Genomic DNA, 23738 nt, shown 5'->3' with positions numbered 1-23738 from the left:
AACTGACGAGGCGGATAATATGACGGGACAAGCAATGCTGGTGAATATTGTCCTGCGGCCTTATTCAAGCCGCGGCAGCTGAATTCGGCAGTACGGTAGGGGACTCTTCTAACGTAATCCCTCCACAAAGACACGGGATAGGACCGACTTCTTAGTGAAAATAGTTCATTACGCATGCATTTAAAGATTCTGTATTCACTGATCTTGTCACCCTCAAAACGCTTCTCCCAACATGCCGTTCTTGTACTCCGACACGCAACCAAAGATCCTCATTGCAGGGGCCGGTATCGGCGGACTGACCACCGCGCTAGCACTCCATGCCGCGGGCTTCAGCGACGTTCAGATCTTTGAGACAGCATCAACGCTCACCACACTCGGCGTCGGCATCAACGTTCAACCTTCTGCAGTTCTGATTCTGCGGAATCTGGGTCTGCTCGAGGCCCTGGAAAAGACTGGCATCAAAACGGCAGAGCTGAACTTCTACAATCGTCATGGAGATCCTATTCTGAGCGAGCCAAGAGGAATGAATGCAGGTTACGAAGTGCCTCAATTCTCAATTCATCGTGGAGAGTTCCAGATGTTGCTTCTGAGCGCTGTGAAAGAACGCCTTGGCAACGATGCTCTACATCTGAACCATGCGCTGGCGTCGTTTGATCAAAATGACGAAAGCATCACAGCGCGCTTCGCGCATCGAAGGGATGGTGCCCCAGTAGACGAGTCAAGCGTAACAGGCGATATCTTGATCGCTGCCGATGGCATCAATTCCGCAGCAAGAAGGCTTCTTTACCCCGGCGAAGGCCCACCACGCTTTTCAGGACGCATGCTCTGGCGCGGGTGCATCGAGCGCGACCAGTACCTCACAGGCGCGAGCATGGTGTGGGCAGGTCACGCCGATCAAAAGTTCATCGCATACCCCATCAGCGCACGAGCAGCCGCCAAAGGCAAAAGTTTAGTCAACTGGATTGCAGAGCTACGCACACGCGACAAGGACGACACAGACCTCACACCGCCCAAAACCGACTGGACCAAAGCCGTCAAGAAAGACATTTTCGCAGGGCCCTTCGAGACATGGAGATGTGGCGGCCTTGAAATGAAGGATCTGATCGACAACACAGAGAAAGTCTTCGAATTCCCCATGTCAGATCGCGACCCTGTAGAAGCCTGGTCCTTCGGCCGTCTTACTCTCATGGGCGACGCAGCACACGCCATGTACCCCATCGGTTCAAACGGCGCATCCCAAGCCATCATCGACGCGGAAACGCTCGCTAAACATCTCTCCAGCAACACTTCTGACATTGCAGCCGCGCTGAAGGCATACGAGCAGGAGAGGTTACCGCCCACCGCTAAGATTGTCATGGCGAATCGTGCGAACGGGCCGGATCATGTTTTGCAGCTGGCTGAGGAGAGGGCGCCCGATGGGTTTAAGAATGTGTATGATGTTATTCCTAAGGATGAGCTGGAGGAGATTGGTAGGGTGTATAAGAAGGTTGCAGGATTTGAGATGGAGAGTGTTAATGTGAAGGCGAGGGAGACCGAGGGGGTGCACAGGGAGAAGGGGCTGAAGAGTCCTGCGGATTGGATACAGTGATAGATTTATCAAACGTGTAGCCATAGTATGGCCTGTTGAAGACGTGTATTCTGTATATCTTTGACAAGTGTCAACCCGAGTTCCTTCAATACTTGCACCCCAACTTGTCCAGGCACGTGCTGGGCAGCGATGACGTTCACGCTAGTCTAGTGCGAAGAGCAGCTTCCAACCTTGGAACCGAAAGGAGATGGAACGCTACCCCTACCAACCTCCTCACTTTGGTATCATTAACATTCGTTCATCATTACTTCGTTATTGCTTGCTAAAAACATCTAGTAAACTATCTATGAGCCCTAATGCCGGTGGCAGCGCCATCGCGGCTGTACCAAGGCCCCAAATCTCTTGTTCAGGGCGGTGCACCCCTTCAGCGGTGCCGTCCAAGAGCCAACCCTACCATGATCATGCGCATCACTTTCTCGGCGCCGTCTTCGACCAATACCTCAGTCTGGACGATTGCCTGTTCCAGGGTTACTGGCCCCCTGAGGATGCTCGTGAAGGCTTTGATGCCTGCACCATAACAGCCGTCTGCTCCTTCCCCGATGGTACCAGCTAGTGCAACCACCTGCGCCCCGTTCCGCTTTGCGCGACGAGCAATCTCTGTCGTCATCTGTCTTCGTCAGCGTTCTGATGGAGAAGCAACGATAAAGGATACCTACCTTTCCGTTTGGTGACTGGAAATCCAAAGCGCCCTCCGCCGTAATCACGAAATCCCACTGATTCTCGAAAACCCGGTCGAATTCAAAGTACTCGTTGATGGCTTCGGCGCGGGCACGCAATGTAGCGCCGAGCAACATCAAACCTGCTCCGAGACCTCCACTGGCACCGCTACCCGGGGTCTGAGAGATGTCCTCTCCAAGCGTCGACTGAGCAACCTGCGCCAGCCTTTCAAGCGATGTCGCGAGCATCTCGACCTGAGCAGGCGTAGCTCCCTTCTGCGGCCCATACACTCGCGCGACTCCTTTGGAACCACAGAGCACATTCTTGATGTTGCATACGGCCTCTATCTGGACCTTCTCGACTAAATCAACGTTAAAACTGGGTTCGAAGTGAGACGTGGGTGGCTTACCAGCATTCTTTTGTAGTCGAGGATGCGCATCAGCCCAGCAAATGCTGGCTAGGCGTGCTAACGATCGACCACCGCCGGCCTTGGGTAACTCCTCGCCATCTTCATCAAGTAACCGGACACCGAGCGCCTGGAGCATTCCAGCTCCTCCGTCTGAGGTTCCCGAATCTCCACAGCCAATGATGATCTTTGTGGACCCTGCATCAAGCGCTCTCTTGATAAGCTGTCCCACCCCATAAGTAGTGGTGATCGTTGGGTCGCGTTCATCTTTCGGGACCAAGCGGAGGCCTGCCGCTGCCGCCATGTCCAAAACAGCCGTCTTCTTGTCCTTGCCAATAAAACCAAGGTGCGATTCGACCGCCGATCCAGTAGGGCCGGTGACTGGCACGTCGACGATAGATCCGCCATGGGCCGCTACCAAGGCACGAGCAAACCCTTCTCCACCGTCATGCAGAGGAAGTTTGCGCAGGATAACGGAACTGCGATCGAGCACCTTCCGGATGCCTTCCTCAATCGCATCAGCTACGTGTTCTGGGCCCAGACTCTCTTTAAACCCTGACGGTGCCACGAGGATCCTCAGTGGATGTCCGCCCAGAATGTCTGACGTTGGAGTGGGTAGCACCGCCGATGCCGAGTGCGTGAGGTCGTCTGCTTGCTGTTGCGGCAAGTCGAATGTCTTCAACGAAAGGAGTCGCGTGATCTGCGGTGCGAGTGCTGTCGTTGCGGCTGGAGCAGTGTGGGCACATGGCTCCTTGCTCACTGACACACTGGCAAGCATGTTTGATTCGAAGAGAGTAAAGCTGAGTAGATGATCACGAATAATGCTAATGAGACAGGATGTTGATCGAATGATGTCGAAATCGAAAAGCGAACGTGAGAACGTGGTAATGTAGAGCGAGCGTGCGTCAATCAATATGCCTGATTGGATACCGTCATCATATGGACCTACGACGTCCTTATATCTTGGTCCCAGACTCTGCTCGTCTGGAGTTGCACGCTCTCGCGATAGACCTATGCGACATAGCCCGTAGAGCTATTTCCGGTGCATCACTTGGAAACGCCACCTGAGGTGTTACTTCCAGCCTCAAAACCACGGCATCAACGTCATTGAAGCTGCAAGTACACACACATTCATGAAACATGAATGCCGCACTTCCTAGCTCATGGTATCGTGGCATAGCCGGAAATGACGACTACTATAACACAGCCCTGCTAGCATTCGTACTACCAAGTGTATAGCTCTAAGTCATGGTTGGCTTTTCTTGATATCTTGATTAGTATTAATCCCGCATACCCAAAGTTCTTGACTGACCCACTTTGTTCTTGAGGTCTCGATTTCGGCCAATCGCGGCGATTGCACAAGGCTTCACCAAGCGGTCTAGCGAATAACCAAGCTGTACCTGCTTGGCAAGAAGAACCGAGCACAGCCAGGTAGCTGACGTCTACAAAGAAGGCTGCTGTCGTTGATCAGTCTCCACCGGGAAAAAGCTTACGATCTCGTGGCAGTAGCCGCAACCTCGTCATTGGCTATAGGGGACCTGAGATGTGGTGGCTACCGTGCGCCCACGCGACAGTTTTCTATTCTTGATTAGACCCTCGACAAGGGTCTCACCGTAGCCTTATCAACCTGAAGCTGGGCATCTCGAAGCCATCTTTCTTGGACCATGGCATTCACGCTACACCGGTGATACTGTACTTTGAGGTCATTTGGCAGTATAGTGCTTTTGGTACGGTGAACAGCCTCCTCTTGGTGAGCGCCTCTTTGACACTGCCTCAATTGGTGAGATTTGGCAAGAAGGTCTCGATACTATATGCAGGCGATCTGCCCCTGTAACAAAAAAAGGTACCACTCATCATCACAGTCGCTATCATCACTCTTTGGATTTATCATTCGTTCAAACTCAACGCTCGTTACTTACCATGAACTTCAAAGATAGGTTACTTGGTCGATCTTCCCGAGACGACGGGAGCGCACGCGACTCCTTGGCACTGCCGAGATTTTCGTTCGAAGGGGACGGTCGTTGGCTACTTAGCACGCAGCGTCTGTTCCTGCAGTGGGAGCAAGAAGAGTCAGGGTACGAGGCTGGCCGCGAGAACATGGAGGAGGGCCTTCGTAAAGGCGAAGAAATCATTGTAGGTCTCTTGGGTGTCTCATGGCACTGCCACTGACGTGACGTGTAGATCACCTGGGACGGCCCGAACGACCCTAGCAACCCTCTCAACTGGAACAGCAAACGCAAATGGGTAGCTACCATACTTGTGTCGCTGTTCACGTTCATATCGCCATTCTCGTCGACTATGGTAACACCTGTGTTGCCGGACATTGGGGATGACTTTGATATATCGGAAGGCTTTATGCACCAACTGGTCATGACCATATTCCTTCTTGGCTACGCTCAAGGGCCATTTGTACTTGCGCCACTAAGCGAGATCTTCGGGCGCGTTACGGTCTTACAGTATGCCAATCTAGTGTACCTGCTTTTCAACACTTGCTGCGGGTTTGCGCAGACCAAGGAGCAGATGCTTGCTTTTCGGTTTCTTAGCGGTTTAGGCGGAGCTGCACCCCAAGCTGTACGTCGAACCGTTGCACATTCATTGCAAGTCTCACATCATTGATATACATGACTGACGGAAGATAGTTGTGTAACGGCGTCCTTGCTGACACCTGGTCAAAAGAAGAACGTGGAAAAGGCCAGGCCATATACGGCATCCTGACATGGCTGGCACCCTGCGTGGCACCAATCGTCGGCGCATATATATCCACAGGCGCGAATTGGCGCTGGATCTTCTTCGCTACATCCATCTTCACCGTCCTCGTTCAGCTCACTGCACTCTTCTTCCTACGTGAGACGTTTGCACCCGCCATCCTCGGCAAAAAAGCAAAAGCTGTCAGGAAAGCCATGAAGGGTATCCGGAACGATGTGGTTGTGCGGACTGAGTTTGAAACAGGAGATCGCATGAGCAAGATACTGAGGAAGAGGTTAATCCTGCCGTTCATCATGATGTTCACCCATCCCGCGACCCAGGCACCCTCGATCTATCGCGCCTTTCTGTACGGTGTCATGTACTTGATGCTTTCGACGTTCCCGATGGTGTTTGAGGAGGTGTATGATATGGATACGGGGCCTGCGTCGCTCAATTACTTGTCGCTTTGCGTGGGCTTCATGATCGGCTTGCAGATCTCGCATCCGCTTATCGATCGGGTACGTCTATTACGCTCACCTTCCTGATCTTGATGTACAGCGCTGACTTAAGACTAGCTGTATGAACGGATGAAGGCTTACTACAAGCTCACAGAAGGGGTTCCGGAGTTCCGTGTTCCGCCTATGATCATAGCAGGCATCCTCTGCCCCATTGGTCTTTTTATCTATGGTTGGAGGTCAGTCTACTCCACACCTCTCACTATCATTATACTAATCGTACACAGCGCACACAACGCCGTTCACTTCATCGTCCCCAATATCGGTGCCGTCATTATAGCAATCGGCCTTATAATCGGGTTTCAATGCTCTCAAGCCTACACAACCGACGCGTACGAAGCCAATTACGCCGCCTCTGCAGCGAGCGTAGGAGCGTTCATGAGAACTATGTGCGGCTTCAGCTTTCCGCTTTTCGCGCCCAAGATGTACGAGACATTGGGGTTGGGATGGGGAAACAGCTTGTTAGCATTCTTGACTTTGGCAGTGGGGTTAGTAGGGCCTGTGGGACTATGGTTCTATGGGGCTCAGCTAAGGAAGATGAGCTGGAGGGGCTTGGGATAGATCACGGTATGCATGTAGAAGAAAGTTATGTTTTGAGGAATGTATTTGTTGCAACCAAAGTATGACCACGTGAGGAGGTATCCGCAGCACCGGAACACCAAGACACCTACCCCACGAACAACCCAGGAGGTCCTTAGACAGCGCCCGAACATGAAGCCCAGACTCAAAGCAGAATCCAACAGGCCACAACACCCCCTCTAGTCACTCCAGAAGGCCAATCGTACTGAATCCGTCCTATACCTCGCCATCAATGACGACACCCAGATTAGCGGTGCCGCACTGACTGGTATAGTCTCCAACTCTTTCTTCAAGGTCAATATTCTTGCTCCCTCCCGCGGGCCAAGAATTTATGACCACCTCACTCGTCATCAGAGGCATAAGCCTCAGCTATTTCCATCTCGGCCTCCACCGACTCCGCGTTGTGGTACCAGGTCAACCTCTCAACGTCGCCGCGCAATTTTGTGTTCTCAGCCTGAAGATCTTCGTTATCGTCAAGAACCTTCTTCATCTGGTCCTTGACCTCTGTAGTACTGCCCATGAAGAGACCATCTTTGACCTCCTCATATGTGAGCACCCCATCCTTGAAAGCCTTGTTTTTCGAAAGTAGGTTCCACCTTACTCGGAAGTTGTGGCACAGCTTCTGCGATTGTTCCTTCTCCTTTTTGGCGGTTCTCAGCTCCTTTGCAGATGCTAGCATCTCGTTGTCTCTCTTGACCAGGATCTTCTTCCACTCTTCTTTTACATCCTCTCTCAGCCCCTTGTTCTCTTCCTCGTATTGCTCAATTCGATATTTCAACGCCTTGATTTCCGAACTTGCTTGCGAGTTCTTCAAGTCATCAAACTCCTGCTGGCGCTCACGTTTGTGCTCCGCGATCTTCGCGGCGATGACCTTGCCTCGCGAATCGATGGCTTCCTTGAGTTCATCTTTCGCCTTCTGCTCATCCCGTTCTAGATCATCAATCTTGATCTTGAGCTCGACGACTTTGAGGGTGTATCTCTCTTTCTCGGCCTGGACTTCCTTCTTCAATGAGTCGTTGTCATTCTTTAATGAGTCGTTGTCCTTCTTCAGCGCTCCAATCTGCGTTGAAGACGCTGCATCGATGATTGCGGGCTGACCGTGACTCAGAGCCTGGATGCGTGTATCGAGGTTTTGGCATTTGGTCTCCTTAGCCGCGACGTCGTTTTCGAGAGAGACGATGCGCTGTTGCAGAACTGTGATGGTTTGACTGTTGTGCGTCGCGCCCGATTCAAGCTGCTGTATCTTCTGATCACGGCGGTCGATCTCTTGGATGCCTTCTTGATGATATCGGTTGATTAGAATCGCCTGGCTGTCATTTTGGTCGTGTAATTTCTTGATAGACTGGTCTTTCTGCGTCAAGTCCGCCTGATACTGCACGATCGTTGCAGCTGGCGTCCCGTTGTTGCTTCCTACTGCCTGGAGATTTTGCAACTGACTGTACACCGCCTCGCCCTTAGACTTGGCTTCAGTAGTCGCGCTGATGGCCTCATCGCGCTCCTGGGTGATGAGCATGACTTTGTTATTCAATGTCTGCACATTGACGTTCAATTTATGAACCTGGTCTCGGAGATCCCTCTCCACAGTGGAAGTAGACGGGGGGTTGATCGCGGGGTTCCTCGCCGACATGCCCAAGACCTGCTGTGAGGCAAGTTTCAGCTTCTTCTCCAGTCCCGCGGACTTTTGGTCTGCCTGAACCAGGGCGTTTCGCAGGTCTGGGTCTCCCAGACAGTTAGCCGTGTTGATGTTTGCCTTCAGTGTGGTCATTTCACTGTTGTGCTTCGCTTTCAGGGCATCGGCGTTGGTGCGATGTTCTCTGCGCAACCTGTCACGCTCCCCGTTCCAGCGCCGTTCGTCGTCTACACCCTGGGTCTTCTTCTGAGCCTGAACTAGCGAAGTCTCGTTCTTGGCTTCGTTGAGCGCCTGCTCTAGGGCAACGACCTTGGTGCGCAGAGGCCGTAGCTCAATGAGCTCAGCCTCTTTCTCTTCGTGCAGCTGGGCGGACTCCTTGACAGCCTCGCCAACGTTGTCAGTGTTGATCATTTTTCGAAGGTTTGTGATTTCTTGTTGCTTGTCTTGAAGCAACTCGTCGAAGGTCCGTACGACTCCAGAAACGTACTGACTGCGCAGTCGGGTCATGATGGTCTCTTTGAGGTCCCTGATCTCCGTTCTTTGGGCCTTGTTGTCCAGTTCCAGGTATTCTAGGCGCTGTTTGTCCGCGATTAGAGTGCTCAGTCTAGCCTCTAACCTGATATTGAGTGTCTTTTGGTCAATTTCGCCTTCGCCAGCTTCAAGGACACCGAGACCTTGAAGTATCGCATCTCGCCCGGGCAGAAGCTTAGCTGACCGCTCAGCCTTGTCGCATCTATGAAGCAGGGTCGCTCGCTCGGCCAGTGCCTTCTCTGCAATTTCCGCGCGGCTTCGCTTCATTGTCTCGTAGGCCACTTGCTTACTCTTCAGCTGTCCTGATAGTCTGATTACCCTTGGCTCACGGTACCACATGAGCGCGATTGCGGCAATAGAGATCATCAGTAAGACGAGGAGGATGGCCGAGAACGCTCTCCATGGGAACCATGTTGCTGAGGTAGACACTGTCGCGGGCATTTGTGTGGTGACTGGAGGGTACGCTTCAGCCTCAGGAGTACTCGGGCTCAGAGTGGCGTCGGGAGTGTAGAGTATCGTCGTGTATGGGGTTGCCGGATCGATGGGGTAGTGTGTCCATTTGGTGAGCCAGTGGTGGTCTACGGAGGTGGACACAGACGTGAGATGTTCAGTCACTGTGGCGAAAATGGTCTTTGGGACCGTGGCTGTTGTGGTGGTGGTGCGCGTCGCAGTTTCTGTTTGGATGATGGTCTTGTAGACCTCATCGGTCAAGGTCTTCGGCTCCGGAAAGAAGGTGGCCGTTTCGGTGACTGTGGTTGCGTTCGCGGCGCCGGCGGGGAGGAACTGCCGTTTTTCGGGTGCGGAATTAGAGTGTGTGACTGGCAGAAGATATGTTTTTATGAGGAGGGACAAGCCGAGCCAGCCGAGACCTTCGTAAGGTGCGACGTCCGACATTGCGTGATGTTTGCTTTGTCGAGCTGGAGTGTCAATTGCAAATAAAACTGGTGTTCGCTAAATTTGTGGTGTAGCGAGTGTTTTGGAGTCAGAGTTTTCGGTCGCAAGGTGGTTGTCAAGGCGATGTCGCACAAGCTGTGTGGGGGGTGTAAAGCGTTTGCAGATGACGTCCAACAAAGGTGCGATTCGTCAGTCCAGTGACAAAGCGCATTAATCTACAAAAGTGAAGGTGACTTCGAACGTAACAATGATGACACTGTGTAACGATAGATGTAGATGCTGGGGTGACGGACAATGAGGAGGCCAACGCACACCAAAGGAAAGGAAGGGCGGCCAACCGGTCGCAACGAGCGCGAAGATGTCTCAGCAGTGTCTCTCGGTGACCATCGATTATCCCAAAGCTCCCAGAACGAGGAAAAGCTTTTCGCTGTTGAGCTTGAAACATATCTTGCGCGCATCGTTAGAGCACAGTGAAAGACAAGTCTAAAGAAGTCCATGCTCGTCCCCATATTCAAGCTTGCACGTGTTTATCGTCGTCTTCTGCAACTCACGCCCACTCATCACTGCAGATAGTATGTGAGTTGTGAAATGCAAAGCCATGACATTGGAAATCGCCTGTAACGACATCACGCCAAGGGGACCGCTGCCGAGTAAGGAGCGCGCACCAGTTTGAGCTTATTCCAATTATTCCAACTCTTGCGCAGCGCTGTATTTTGATGCATCGAAGTGAAAGGCAGGATGGAAATGGCTACCTCTTGTGTGAGAATGCAGTAGAAGACGTCGCCAATAGCCAAGGGGATCTCCTTCTCAGTGTTTCCCGCTAGGCCCGCTACGGGCAAGCGCTGAAATGCCGCCGCCTGTGCCCGCCTCGCGAACGGCATGCTGAACACCACACTGAAGATGGCAGCGGTACAGCACACAGCATCCTACAGCACGATAAGCATCACGCGTAGTGGTTGTTCTACAGATGGTAGCTATTCAGCCGTGATGAAGGTGTGTTTCCCGGCTCCCACCTGAACATGGATCGGCACCTCCTCAGCCTCTACACCGCCTGAACAGCTTCCCTTCGTGCCTCAACTTCCTGGTCGCACAGCTCAATCGACTCGTACGATATTTCTTCTGCCCCAGGAGCACTGATCACAAAATCTTATCCCATTGACATGGTCATTGGGCTTGAGTATCCAGTTTGCAGCCCAGATCGCAAATGGGTTTCCTAATTTGGGCATCTTAACCCGCCCACAAAAGATGCTCCACTACGGCACACGTGCCCGCTTCGAACAAAATTCAGAAGTCTCAGCTATTACACCGGAAGCACGGGTCTCTGGGACCCTTGATCTGGGGTAGATGAGACCTTGTCGCCGTTTTACTCCACTTCGGTCTGGTATATCCACGCAGCACCCAACAGGCTGCAATGGAGGAGACTTTTGCATAGTTCCAGCTGACTGCTTATCTTAAAGGCGACTTGTCCCCATCTTTCGAAGAGCCGCCTGCCTAAAAGAACGTCGGATCCGCTGTAGTCTTCCGCATACCCGAGCATCAGGATTGTGCTAAACCGTGGGCACGCGACCGCGGCTAATTCCGTCGCCTGTATCACTACCTGTCTCTGTACTCTTTCTCTCTACTCTCCATGTTACTGCGACATACGTACTTCAACATGTCACCAACAGCATCAGCAACCGCTGCCGTACCCACATTGACGCAAAGTGGAGCACGAGTCGCTCTACAAGCCGCGGAGCAGCATGCGATCGAAGTCGGTGTTCCGATGTAAGAGTTCCCCTCCCAGACGCATTGAATGCAGCAGGATGGGACCAACCATGCTAACAACAACAGGAGCATCGCCGTAGTTGACGCGCACACACACCTTTTAGCCTTCACGCGCATGGACTCGGCGAAAATAACGTCCATCAACACCGCCATGGACATGGCCTTCACTGCCGCTGGCAATCGCATCCCGACCTCCGCATACCAAGAAACACCCTGGCCAGGCAGCGCAACCTCGGGCATTGGCAACACAATCATGGGACGCTTCACTACGCTGGGCGGTGGTGTACCTATCCTGTCAGCAGCGGGCGACATACTCGGGGCTATAGGCTGCTCGACGGGCACAAGCATGCAAGACGAGGCTGCAGCAAAGGCCGGCAGAGACGCCGTACTGGACGTCATCAAGAAAGAGAAAGAAGCCGAGGAGACGAGACTACACGAGGAGAGGCAAGCAGTGCTGACACTATGGAAAGAGAAGGAAGAAGAAGTAGGAAACTTGAGAGAGGAGCTCGAAGGCATGGATAGAGGAAGCAAGAGGATGAGGTTCGACGGCGGAAGGAGTGGAAGTGTCAGCGTTGCTGGCAGTCTGATGGGACGACGAGCGAGTACACAAGCAGGACCAGCACCAGATACCCCGCCAGAAGATGGCGAGCTGCTTCCGAGTTTTGTGGGGGAGGTGTCGGTGGGGCGTTATTGAGCGATTTATACCTCTTACGTTAGCGTTCTGAGTATCAGGTTCGTGAACTAAGCATGGCGTTCATGGTGGTAGTTTGGGCGAAAAGAGGCGTTGGTACAAGGGAGGTTTTTTGTTTGGTAATGATGAACGAACACTGTTTGGTCTACTGTATGGTCATGGTATGTGGGAAGATGTATGGCTTATGGTTGTCTGCATATGCGCAAGTCATTCCAGGAGTGATCGAGCGGGGCAGCCTTTCCACTTTTGATGAAAGGTGTGGTGGAGCTCAACATGTGCGTCGGCGTTGTCGGCAACATGTCGACCAAACGTCATAGAACCATGATCGCCCGTTTGGTTCTAGGAAGAACTTGGGGACTGTGGCGTAAGGAAGCATGATTTGCTGGTGCTCTACTCGGGATGGTGAGCATCGGCAGAGGTGCATGCCAGTATGTATCTGAATCGGAAGTCATCTGAACAGGAATATCTCTCTGGCTGACATCTTATTCACCTCCAACAAATGATCCAGTACCGTATATTCACTGCCAACCCTCTACGATGCCGGCATATTTGAGTTCGGGGAAAGATTCACGCACGGCAAACCTATACGCATAATATCGTCTTCCACGCCCGGCAAGATCTTTGTACACCGGCATTCTTCACGCCCGACAATGTCTATTCACGCCCGACAATGTCTATTCAACGGCAATTCCATTACTACCGGCAGAGGTATTCAGCACCGGCAAACGTCTTCACGCCCGGCATCTTTACCATACCGTCACTTTCTTTCCGCATCGGCACTTTCTTCTCATACCGGCACTTTGATGACCCCTCATTCAGGCCCGGCAAATTGTTCCAGCACCGGCAGGTGTAATCAATCCCGACAGAACTGATTCAACCGCGGCAAGTGCATTCAGCACCGACGACCGTACCCAGTACTAGGAAGTGCTTTTAACACCGGCAAACTCATACAGCATCGGCAAGTGCATTCAACCACGGCAGGTCGATTCAACCACGGCAGACTGATTCAACCACGGCGGGCTGATTCAACCACGGCGGGCTGATTCAACTCCGGCAAGCGCGTTCAGCTCCGGCAACTTACTTCACCCCCGGCGAATGCTGGCATCATTCTTATACCGAATTATCACGCCTTGGGCTAAGTAAAGCTAAGTAACAGCATGAGCACATATGGAGCAGACGACGATGAAAGCGGAAAGCAATACAACCGAGGATATCCTACAACCACACACCCTTACTCACCCAGTCCTTCAGCGCATCACAAGGCAACGATTGAACGAACATGAACGAGCTTCTTCTGTGCTTCACCATCTAGGCGATGTTTGCGTGCAGAACCCACAATCACCGTCGCCAAGAAGAGATAATAATCCACGGAGCGCGACGCAGACTTCGTCCCGATACAATCTGAGCATAGTGGCACGCAATGAATCTGATAGGTCGTACACGTCGCAAAGCAAGCGTCTCTCGTCGTGATCTCCTACACCAATTTGTGTGACTATAGAGCTGATCGAGCTTGCTTTCGGCAAACTGTATTTGTACGTGGGAACGACATGCACGCGCGACATGCCGGGCGGGTTCGAGCTTCTTTCTCATCCCCAAGAACCGCCCACACGCCGAGGGCAATTTCCTAGGAACTCGTGGGGACATTGCCCGTCGCGCTACGAACATATAGAGAAATAGCCTGCGTGCGTTTGCGCGATGCTGAGTTCATTTTCGGCTGGAGGAGGCGGCGGTAGTAGGACCTTTGCGTAAGGAACTGTTCACATTCACTATCTTCTCGTTGGCAATGCGATGAATAAATCACCAAAAGCTACGTCGATGCGATACAATTGTCGCATTCCATATTCTTCGGGTCTTCTCAAGGTCCTCAAGTTTTGCCTGGAAACGGCAGACTCACAGCGACTTACGCAATCTCAACACCACACGGGAACGATATCGGGCTGAATACTTGTTACAGCCCGTCTTCGATTGCGCAGTCGTCGCTCGTCACCCAACTTACGTACCCCCATGCACCGCCATGGTCGGGAAGCCCTTCTCGAGGAAACAACCAACGGGCGCAGTCGAGGCACCCCGCGCAATGAACCACCGGCGCGCCTCAATTGTCAAGCAAAAGTCCAGCCACCTCTAGACCACGCGCGATCGCCATGCCAAATCACCGACTACATCGCCGAAGCCAACGGTATCAGTATCCCCACCCCGATTCACGAAATAACGATGTGCAAGTGACGACAGTTTTTGATCCCTGTACCGAGTGGGCGACCCAGTTTACCGATGGGCAGCGGGCCAGTGTTGGGCCAGGCGAAGCCAAGCTGGGGGGAAGCCGACACCCGGCCTGCGCGCGCGCAAAAGGCCCCATGTCGCAAGTCCGTCAGCGTTGTAGCATTGCAGCGTTGCTCGTGCGACGCATGGTGTTGAACATGATTGTTTCTTCGTTTTGGTTTCAATGGTTTGTAAAATGCGCGACCTGGTTTTCGGGCGACGCCAGTCTCCTGACAAACCACACTTTGAAGCGACAGGCAAACTCTATCGCCACAGCTCCTGAGCGCCAGATGCCATGGCGCGAGCCACTCGATACTTAGTTGAACGTTCTTTGTTACAAGGGGGCTGGGGGCAGCTATTGGGATTTGGGGGCACACACTGCCTTCTGTGGTTGAGTGACGAAGCGGCGCGGCAGTCTGGCAAAGCCGCCCAAGAACGCGCCACGCCCCCTTGGCAGGCACAGAACACGAAGTGTGCCTGAGCCCTGAGTGCTTACGGGGTCATCTCCGCAGCCGCCCGGGTTCGTGCTGGCTCGCGTCTGTCACCTTCTTTCTTTGGCTGCCGTGCGCTCGCTCAGCTCGTGTTCAGGTACGAGGCGTGTCAAAGAAGCGAAGATCGCTGGCGGATTATATTGTTAGTAGTCGTGTTAAGAGTGATCGTCGCAGGGTGGGAGTGATAGGCAAATGTTCGTTCAGCGTTGTCACATGGGCAAAACAGAAAGGCAAGGGCTTCGGGTCATGAATTCGTGGATCTGTAATTTGGCAACAGAGTAAAGAGGCGCTCCCCTAAAAAATGAGCAGGGAAAATAAAGAGGTTTGGTACCGTAAGATACAGAAGAAAAGAATATGTTTCCAACCAGCGCGAAAGCACGCGTCGCGAGTTTGATCTCCAAGCCGCCCTGTCATCTACAGTAGAAGAATTGTAACCCCCATACACCCTCATGACGTGTGTTGTGACTTGCTTATGCAAGGTCGCAGCACCAGATACCCTCGTGGTTAGCACAACCAATCTTGGTGTACTGGTCGGAGGTGAGGATCTCAGCGTGGCCGGTCTGACCCTCGTAGTTCCAGCCCTTGGACGCGCTGCCGCAGACATCCTCAAGACCGGGCAGGCTGGGGATCTCGCAGAGCCATCCACCGTAGAAGACGTGGTCGAAGGACTCCATGTCGGGCTTGCCGGGGGCAAGAACCTGGCCGTAAGTGCCGGGGTTAAGCTTGTGCTTCATGACACCGTTGCCCTCAACAACGACGTTCATGGCGTTGGACTCGAGCTTGGAGTCGCACTCGAGAGACTTCATGCCGAGCTTGGCACGCGCCTCCTCGACAATGCCCATGTATCCACCGCTGGAAGGAGCGGGAGCGGGAGCAGCGGGGGTGGTGGTTGGCTTGGGAGCCTCGCTGGTGGGAGCAGGGGGAGGAGGAGCGTCGTAGGTGGTGGGCTTCTGGGGAGCGGGCTGGTAGACCATGGTGGTGGTGGGCTTGGGCGCCTCGCTGGTGGGCGCAGGGGGAGGGGGAGGAGCGTAGACGGCAGTGCTGGTGGGCTTGACGGGAGCGTAGGCGGGCATGGTGTTCTTGGCCGGGGCCTCGTACGCAGCGCTGACGGAAGAGCTGGTAGGCTTGGGGATCTCGTAGCCCTCGGTGACGTAGACAGTCTTTACGACAGTCTCAACGACGACGTGGACGTTCTTGACGTGCTTGTGCTGGCTGCCGTAACCACCGTAGGAGGGAGCGGCGAGCGCAGAGCCAGCCAGAATGGCGGCGGAGAAGGCGGTCGAGTAGCGCATGTTGATTGATTTCGTGTTGGTTGATTTAGTAAAGGATAGGAGCTGGACTTGAGTTGACAGGTAAGGTTCGACGGTCGAATTGTTTTTTGGTTACAGATGCGAAGTGAGCGTGTTTGTGCCGAAGGGCGGTAGAGAACGTGGTGTCAAAGATTGACTGTGTAGAGAGTGAATGACTGGATGTCGAACCTGGAAGTCGCAGACCTGGGGTAGTAGAGGAAGGCAGAGGGGATAAACTACATTTATACAACTTGACGCTAAGCAGGAAACGGGCGTTGTGCAGCTGACATGGGCCAGGAAATTAAACGCGAGCGCCATCACATTTCCGCCCACGGCCCCGTCCTCCGCAGATTTACCTGTGCCTGGAGCTAGAGGCTCTCAAGCGCAATCCTCGTCCCAACCAAGCCCTTGGTAGACCGCTTGCATCCTTTCATTTCGTCTCTTGCTCAGTGACAGTCACCGTAGGCCAGGTTTTGGAGTCTGCAGCCCTACGTATTCGCATTGGTTGCTGTCGGATCGCATGTAATGAATGTCTCGGTAGTTATATCCCTTCCAAACCCTTTGTGCTTCACTGCGATTGTGCGCGGCAATCAATAAAGCTTTGTTTGTCTTTCGTCGTTGATTGTCGTGCACTCTGGCGCTTCGACTCGGATTTCGTTGGTACGGTCCAGATGTGACAAGCGTCAGGGGTAAACACAGACGATCATTGGGCTTGCGCAAGGGACAGCTCATCAAACGCCCACTTCGGAAAATTAAGCGGAGAGCTAAGTCGAGAGCGGCAAAACGTAAAGATATCTCGAAGTGCGCCGCTGTCCCATTGGCTGTTATAATCGTTCGGACCAGGTACGGTTTCAGATGTTTTTCTTAGCCCAGGGTACAGCTTGGTCTGACCCGGCTCTGTGAGAAACCTCTTGTGAAAGGTAGTCCGAATAGTTGCACAACTACAGTCCGCCTTAGTTTCAGCTCTTGTGCCACAGCATCTGCTGGCCCTTTCGCTCGTATCGCACATGGCGAGCGATTCACGCGTCCGTGCGACGTCCATCGCTGTCCGAGGGAAGAGTCGAGACTCTAGAAGGCCGTTCGCAGAGTGGAGCCGCCGAAGGATTTCTACTCGGACGGGAGAGGTCATCGTGAAACAGCGAATCGTGGGATATTTGGAGATCCCGTTTCTATCGCGCCGCCCAACAAGGTAGAAGTAGAGGGGAAGCCTGACTGCCGCCCGTTGTCGCAACATCCTTCCGCCGTTGCAGGCGATCGTGTGGATGTGACGATAACTGCCAGAGTCAGTGGCGCTTCATGACACTCGACTTGGCTCCACCTTCAGTGTCACCATCTGCCATCGATCTTCCGCGTGGACGGTCGCCACGTGTTAGCGCACTGGTACACCTGGGCAGCGACGAGATCTCGTCTCTTGACGTGGATCCGGTACACCGCATGGTCAGCGACCCTCCAAGGACTGTGCCCGAGCCGCCCACCAGGTAATCAGCCAGCAGCCGAGATCAAAATTCAACGTCATCTCTCGACCCAAGCACGCGACACAGCTAGGATGTCGTAAAATTAATGGTAGTGATAATGAGGGGTTGTAGCAAGGTGACCCAGCACTGTTTAATCTTCGACCCGTTGCGGCACCAGATTGTTTCTTTCAACCTCATCTCACTCAAGATGAAGCACCGAAGGCCTGCCGTGCCTCAGGCCTCGCGATTAAGTGAAACGTCGATTTTGGTCTGGACGCGCTCGCCGTTTGTCATGATGTGTCGCCGTGTGCTGGCGGCAAGCAGCCGTCTTGCGTGGCCACCGTGCAATTTCGCGGAGGCGGCTCAGGTTTGTCTTCGTTGAATACTGCCGCAGACCCACAGCATCAACGGCGTTTGGTATACCCGGCCCGTCATCAGGTTTTGAGGTGGCTGTCGCCCCGCTGTCGGCTGTACTCCGAGTACGGTACGTGGTTTCTTTTCGGCTTTCGACTGCATGCTAGTCGAACTCTTCATCCACACACTTTTTAGCCCAGTCGCAACGCGCCCTCCGTCGCCGCGCCTGATAGGGCCAGCCCTGCAAGGTGTTCTCTCGCGCGTATGCACGATGCTGACGCATGCGCTGTTGATCGTCGAACTCCTTCGTGCCTGAAACGTGGAGGTCGGCAATCTTCCTATCTGCTATCGATTAGATAGCTGGCCGACGTGGCGCGAGCGTGCTGACGACCTGGACGTCAGCAGAACTCGCTGCTCTAGGTCACCGGGACGTCGTCGTGGCTCCTGTCAACCCGGCTGTTGAAGAAGATCCTTCATCCCGGTGTGCCGGACTAACCGTCAGGTACCATCGCGCCGATTTTCACATGCAGCCCGTAGCACCGGCGGAGAACTGCCTCAACCGCGAAAATCCTGCAGTAGCGCGAACGAAACACGTGTGAGCCACGAAAACCTCTGCCTGCCAACTGTCTCGGCCGGTTAGTCTTCCAGCAGACACGTCGGCGGTCCGGTGTCTCTCCCTGGATGGCGGTCACGACGTCATCTGACAGCTCATGCAGCTTGCTGTACTTTTCCACCCAGCTGGCACAAACATCAGGATTTAGCGAGCAAATCCAAAAGCACTACGGTCAGATAAGGCAGAAGCAAAGTGACATGTCACCTAAACAGGATGAAGTCATGGGAAGACGGGAGATCACTTCTTGCCTCCCGAACTCAAAAACGTAGGCGATGCCTGATCCAGATGGCGGCTTGGCGGCAATCATAAAGAACGTCCACGGAGGCCTTCACACCTTGCTCGGGTGACGAATGAAATTGAACCTGGCACGCCGCCATGTCGAGCGCGAAACACTGGGCGTTCTCATGTTGAGCGTCGTATGCCGCTTCACATACACGCGTTCACATATTCCCAGCCTGAGTCTTCACGCAGTCTGCTTCTTCTTCCATGCGGGTGGATTGGGTGCTCGATCGATCAATCGTCATCTTACTCCATGATCCTACACTAAGACGTTCTAGCCTATGCGACTTCACTACTAGCTTTCGGCTTCACCACGTCGCTGTCTGCTTATTAGCCGTTCACCGATTGGTGCGCATCCGCCGTGCCTTGCATTCCCATAGACTATTCCAAGCTCCACCCGCATTCATCTAGATGACTGCGTCTCTGTGAGTATGCTAGATAACAAAAAGCGCCACTGATGGCTGTTATTCGTGTGAGTATAGCCACGCTACATTCTGATTGACCCTCGCGAAGGGCGTACCTTGGAGTGGAGTAGCTATTCGCAGCAACAAAGCCTTGGAAGTGTAGACCAAGGCACCTATCTTTCAGGATCGGCTAAAGAAAAAGCAACGACCGAAACTGTGTTCCATCCGAGCCTAGACAGTTCCTTACATCATATTCAGGGCGCTGAGGTATGCGCCGCCCAATTAGGCAATCCGACCAACCAGAACCCATACCCCCGTCTCCACAGACAGCGCTGAAAACACCTCTGCGGGACGAAAAATCTGCAGTTACCGCCGGATGACTCGGAGACGCTTTGTTCTGCCCTGAATGTATCAGTGTATGATTGGTGTGCCTGGCAGGCCTGTTGGGCCTTGGCGGCTCATACTTGTTCGGTAACGGATGTAGGTATGATAAAGAGCTGGACTACGCCGTGGGCCCACTTTGAATTCCCATGTGTTTAAAGTCGACGTTCACCCTCTTTTGTTCTTGATCTACACACACTCCTTGTCACATCACAGTCAAGCTTCGACAGCTTTATCACATTCTTTCCAAACTTCCCTCTCTTGTTCAATTGACGGTCTGGACCTCCACTCATTCATCACTCCATCAACAACACACAGTCTCTATAAAGAAACTTCGCCACACTCCCTTGTGTCGCCAACAAAGAACATCTTCAAACAACACCGTTACAGACCCTCTCAATCAACAACATGCTTTCCAAATTCACCTTCGCCATCGCGGCACTCCAGGCTAGTCTTGCCCTTGCTGGCAACGCCATCATCGCCAACCGCTGCAGCTACGACATCTGGGTCTGGTCGATCTCTACCGGACACGGTGTGCCCACAGCGGTCCGCATCCCTTCGCGTACCACCCACAGCGAGCCCTACATTGGTACCAGCACTTCCATGAAGGTCAGCAAGACCGAGAACCTCCTCGCTGGCCACCACACGCAATTCGAGTACTCCATCGCCGCGGGTCAGCTCTGGTACGACATCTCTTTCGTCGACTGCGCCAATGGCGAGTCTGCGTCCAACTGCCCTGGCCACGACGAGGGCCTCGCCATGGATGCCAGCGACGATAGCTGCGGCAAGATCGACTGCGAAGCTGGAACATACTGCCCTTCGCAGATCTACTACGTCGACCAGCCTCTGCAGAAGCTTAAGATCGCCGAGCCCGTCTTCATGTGCCCCAAGACCCTGGGCACCAGCCCCGACCTGTACATGAAGGTCTGCTCTGGCGAGGAACAGATCAAGAGAAGCGTTGCTGGACGCATGCAGATCAACGGCGAGGCTTAGATAGCCCTGGTGCCGCGCACTTTACGATTACTTCTCCAGCTCTTTTTATGATTACTTCTTACGTTCTTTATACATAAACTAGGGATGGGATATGGGATATACCTTGGGTTACGATTTGGTTACGACTTTGGATGATTCAATGAAACACGTTACGCTTCTACGAAGTCTTGGTTGACACATTTGCTCTGTGTATTGTTTATCGTGATGATTGCGATGGCGGTATATCTTGACGTCGGCTCTGTATCGTTCGTCGTGGTAACGGGCGCTTACTGATACCAGGGCTGTGCCTGTCGCATTCGTGGCGGGGACGCGTCGCACGATACGAGTTGCACATTTGATTTTGGCCGAGTTGTGCCAGGTGGTGCGCTCCGGGGCTGCTGCCAGGGCATGGCCATGGCGATAAGCGAGTCCGTTAGCGCGAAGACCACGTCATGCATTTTCGTGCCCAACTTCATCTCAGCCCCCATTATGGTGATGTTTCATCGAGTGAGTATGGATGCAGAGAAACGCACGATACAGTGTTAGCTTTGGGGAGGAGTAGATGGTTCGAGTCTAGATCTCCTGTACGCGCCAACCGGGTGACAGAGCCGCGCGTCAGGGGCGCAGAGGAAGACGAATACCGATGCGCTTCACCAGATACTCTTCAACTCGGTCTTGTCATCGAACTTCGAAACATTACCCGATACTGCGGTACCTGATGCCTGTTACGACTCGACTGAGCTTAGTCGACGACCGCAGATCAGTCTCCAGTTACCCCACATCTGCACCGAACGAACAAATCTACCCCGAACCTTTGTCCTCTAAAACGCCCCTTACCATTCGGGCTAGCAGTAACGCTCAACATGGCTGGTGGCTGCATTCGCTCGACATGCATATGATTAGTAGTATCAGCAGACGGGGCAACTTGCATCCGCGGGCAGATAATCAGTCTCGTTGCGAGCCTACTGAAGCGATGGTGGAGTGGGGAAGCTGTTGCGAGAGGGGTTGCCGCGGCTACATCGACCTGTATTTCTTTCGACGTCTACCATACGATTGTTGATGTACTGGGCTCCTTAAGCAAACCCAAAACCTGGACTAAAGTGACAGCATCGAGTTTCCTCCACCTAAACGCAAAATGACGACGAAAGGTCCGATCGCAGCAGCTCCGATAGATGAGGTACCTCTTACCGAGGCAGAGGCTCCCAAGTCTACTGTCGATATCAAGACCGGAGAGATAGCAAACAAAGACGAGCTGCCTTTTGACCCGACAGCGCTCCAAGCAAAATACCTTCAAGAGCGTGATCGACGTTTAGCACGAGACGAAGGTGTAGAGCAATATATACTCCTCGATGGCAGCTTATCACACTACTTGGACGATCCTTGGGTCGAGCCGGGGTTTCAGCGCGAGCCTATTGAAGAAGAGACGGAGGTGGTAATCATCGGTGGTGGTTACGGTGCTCAGGTCTGCGCCGTGCGGTTGATTGAGGCTGGCATCACAGACTTTAGGATCATCGAGAAGGCTGGGGACTTTGGTGGAACATGGTATGTTTTGTTGAACAGCATGCGATTCATTTACTAACAGCGAGGGAGGTATTGGAATAGGTATCCCGGGGCGCAATGCGACATCGAATCCTACATCTACATGCCCCTGCTAGAAGAAGTCGGATACATGCCTACGGAGAAGTATGCTCGTGCCAAAGAGCTTCTCAGACACTCACGTATGATTGGCGAAAAATACGACCTTTACTCGCGAGCTCTCTTCCAGACCGAAAGTAAAGAGATGCGATGGAACGAAGAAGAAGGAAAATGGACTACGCACACAGCGCGCGGCGACAAGATCAAGTCACGATTCGTGATCCCCGCCGCTGGTCCTCTTCATCGACCCAAGTTTCCCGGCTTGAAAGGCATTGAAGACTTCAAAGGCCATTCATTCCACTCCTCGCGCTGGGACTATGCCTACACGGGCGGCGACGCATCGGGGAACCTGCTCAAACTCAAAGACAAGCGTGTGGGTATCATCGGTACAGGCGCGACAGCCGTTCAGATTGTGCCTCATCTGGGTGAGTGGGCAAAGCAGCTCTACGTCTTCCAACGTACGCCCTCTTCGATCGACGTTCGTGGCAATCGCCCGACGGACGAGGCATGGGCACAATCGCTCCAGAAAGGATGGCAGAAGAAGCGCATGGACAACTTTGACAACATCGTCAACGGCGGCTACGAGAAAGAAGACATGGTATCCGATCGATGGACAGACATCATCCGGTCTCTAATCACCGCCGGCATCGACCCAAACAACCCCGTCGAAGCTGCAGCTAAGCGACAAATCGCAGACTTCAAGAAGATGAACGCTATCCGCGATCGAACCGACGAGATTGTGAAAGACAAAGAAACAGCCGACGCTCTGAAACCATGGTACAACCAATTCTGCAAGCGCCCCTGCTTCCACGATGAGTATCTACCGACGTTCAACCGTCCTAACGTCACGCTCGTCGATACGAAAGGCAAAGGTGTTGACCACCTCACCCCCACCGGCGTCGTAGCCAACGGCCAAGAATACGAACTCGACTGCCTCATCTACGCCACTGGTTTCGAGCTCGCAAACGAATGGTCGCACAAAACCGGCATCGAGATCTACGGCCGCGACAATCAGACCATAACCGAGAAGTGGGCTGATGGTGCACAGACACTGCATGCATGGGGAACGCGCAACTTTCCCAACTGCCTCTTCGTCCAGATCGTGCAAGCGGCTCTTACGCCGAACTTCATGCACGTCACTAACGAGCAGGCGATTCATTATGCGTACATCATCTCGGAGTGCAAGAAGCGGGGCATCAGGACTGTGGAGCCGATGCAAGATGCGGAGGAGGCATGGACGAAAACGATTGTTGATGGGACGGCGATCCGGGGTGACTTCCTCAAGGAGTGCACGCCCGGGTACTACAACAACGAAGGCAAAGATAGTGAGAGGGAGAAGAGGAATGCGACGTTTGGGTATGGAAGTCCGGCGTTTATTAAGATCCTGAATGATTGGAGAGAGGAGGATGGAATGAAGGGCGTGGATGTTACGTATGCCAAGGACGAGGCGGCCGATGCGCTTGCTAGAAGTCGTATATAAATTGACCTATGGGGAAGCCTTCCTTACTCATAAATTCTACTCTCGCATTCCAAAAACCGTTCTCGGTTCATTATGAGAATTGGGCTTTCGAAAACACCAACATGAGCTCATTCTCCGAATTCTTTGTTCACATACTCAAAACCTCGCGAATGTTCTTCATGGCTCACTTATGCCCGGGGACATATTTATC

General features: G+C 53.2%; 8 protein-coding genes across 8 annotated transcripts; 5 read left to right on the top strand and 3 right to left on the bottom strand.

The window, feature by feature from the left end:
• Nucleotides 1-232: 232 nt before the first annotated feature.
• Nucleotides 233-1588, top strand: J4E84_002511 (uncharacterized protein; the record flags this gene model as incomplete). The annotated part of the gene is made up of 1 exon (XM_049385136.1): nucleotides 233-1588. One exon carries the CDS (start codon nucleotides 233-235, stop codon nucleotides 1586-1588), a length of 1356 nt encoding a protein of 451 aa, XP_049247159.1.
• Nucleotides 1589-1952: 364 nt separating this feature from the next.
• J4E84_002510 (uncharacterized protein) lies at nucleotides 1953-3429 on the bottom strand (the record flags this gene model as incomplete). Its single annotated transcript, XM_049385135.1, has 2 exons — nucleotides 1953-2195; nucleotides 2245-3429. 2 exons carry the CDS (start codon nucleotides 3427-3429, stop codon nucleotides 1953-1955), a joined length of 1428 nt encoding a protein of 475 aa, XP_049247158.1.
• A 1142-nt stretch (nucleotides 3430-4571) lies between these two features.
• Nucleotides 4572-6412, top strand: J4E84_002509 (uncharacterized protein; the record flags this gene model as incomplete). The annotated part of the gene is made up of 5 exons (XM_049385134.1): nucleotides 4572-4784; nucleotides 4833-5222; nucleotides 5291-5854; nucleotides 5912-6030; nucleotides 6079-6412. The coding sequence occupies 5 exons, from the start codon at nucleotides 4572-4574 to the stop codon at nucleotides 6410-6412; spliced, it is 1620 nt and encodes a 539-aa protein (XP_049247157.1).
• A 358-nt stretch (nucleotides 6413-6770) lies between these two features.
• J4E84_002508 (uncharacterized protein) lies at nucleotides 6771-9485 on the bottom strand (the record flags this gene model as incomplete). Its single annotated transcript, XM_049385133.1, has 1 exon — nucleotides 6771-9485. One exon carries the CDS (start codon nucleotides 9483-9485, stop codon nucleotides 6771-6773), a length of 2715 nt encoding a protein of 904 aa, XP_049247156.1.
• A 1654-nt stretch (nucleotides 9486-11139) lies between these two features.
• On the top strand, nucleotides 11140-11943 carry J4E84_002507 (uncharacterized protein; the record flags this gene model as incomplete). The annotated part of the gene is made up of 2 exons (XM_049385132.1): nucleotides 11140-11249; nucleotides 11316-11943. 2 exons carry the CDS (start codon nucleotides 11140-11142, stop codon nucleotides 11941-11943), a joined length of 738 nt encoding a protein of 245 aa, XP_049247155.1.
• Nucleotides 11944-15157: 3214 nt separating this feature from the next.
• J4E84_002506 (uncharacterized protein) lies at nucleotides 15158-15979 on the bottom strand (the record flags this gene model as incomplete). Its single annotated transcript, XM_049385131.1, has 1 exon — nucleotides 15158-15979. One exon carries the CDS (start codon nucleotides 15977-15979, stop codon nucleotides 15158-15160), a length of 822 nt encoding a protein of 273 aa, XP_049247154.1.
• A 3890-nt stretch (nucleotides 15980-19869) lies between these two features.
• J4E84_002505 (uncharacterized protein) lies at nucleotides 19870-20454 on the top strand (the record flags this gene model as incomplete). Its single annotated transcript, XM_049385130.1, has 1 exon — nucleotides 19870-20454. The coding sequence occupies one exon, from the start codon at nucleotides 19870-19872 to the stop codon at nucleotides 20452-20454; it is 585 nt and encodes a 194-aa protein (XP_049247153.1).
• A 1114-nt stretch (nucleotides 20455-21568) lies between these two features.
• J4E84_002504 (uncharacterized protein) lies at nucleotides 21569-23548 on the top strand (the record flags this gene model as incomplete). Its single annotated transcript, XM_049385129.1, has 2 exons — nucleotides 21569-21975; nucleotides 22024-23548. 2 exons carry the CDS (start codon nucleotides 21569-21571, stop codon nucleotides 23546-23548), a joined length of 1932 nt encoding a protein of 643 aa, XP_049247152.1.
• Nucleotides 23549-23738: the final 190 nt, after the last annotated feature.

The sequence above is a fragment of the Alternaria hordeiaustralica genome, assembly GCF_023758085.1.
Source record: "Alternaria hordeiaustralica strain BMP 2776 chromosome Unknown scaffold_3, whole genome shotgun sequence".
Taxonomy (NCBI): domain Eukaryota; kingdom Fungi; phylum Ascomycota; class Dothideomycetes; order Pleosporales; family Pleosporaceae; genus Alternaria; species Alternaria hordeiaustralica.
The sequence above is the reverse complement of the archived record's forward strand: the minus strand, read 5'-3'. Positions and strand labels throughout refer to the sequence as shown.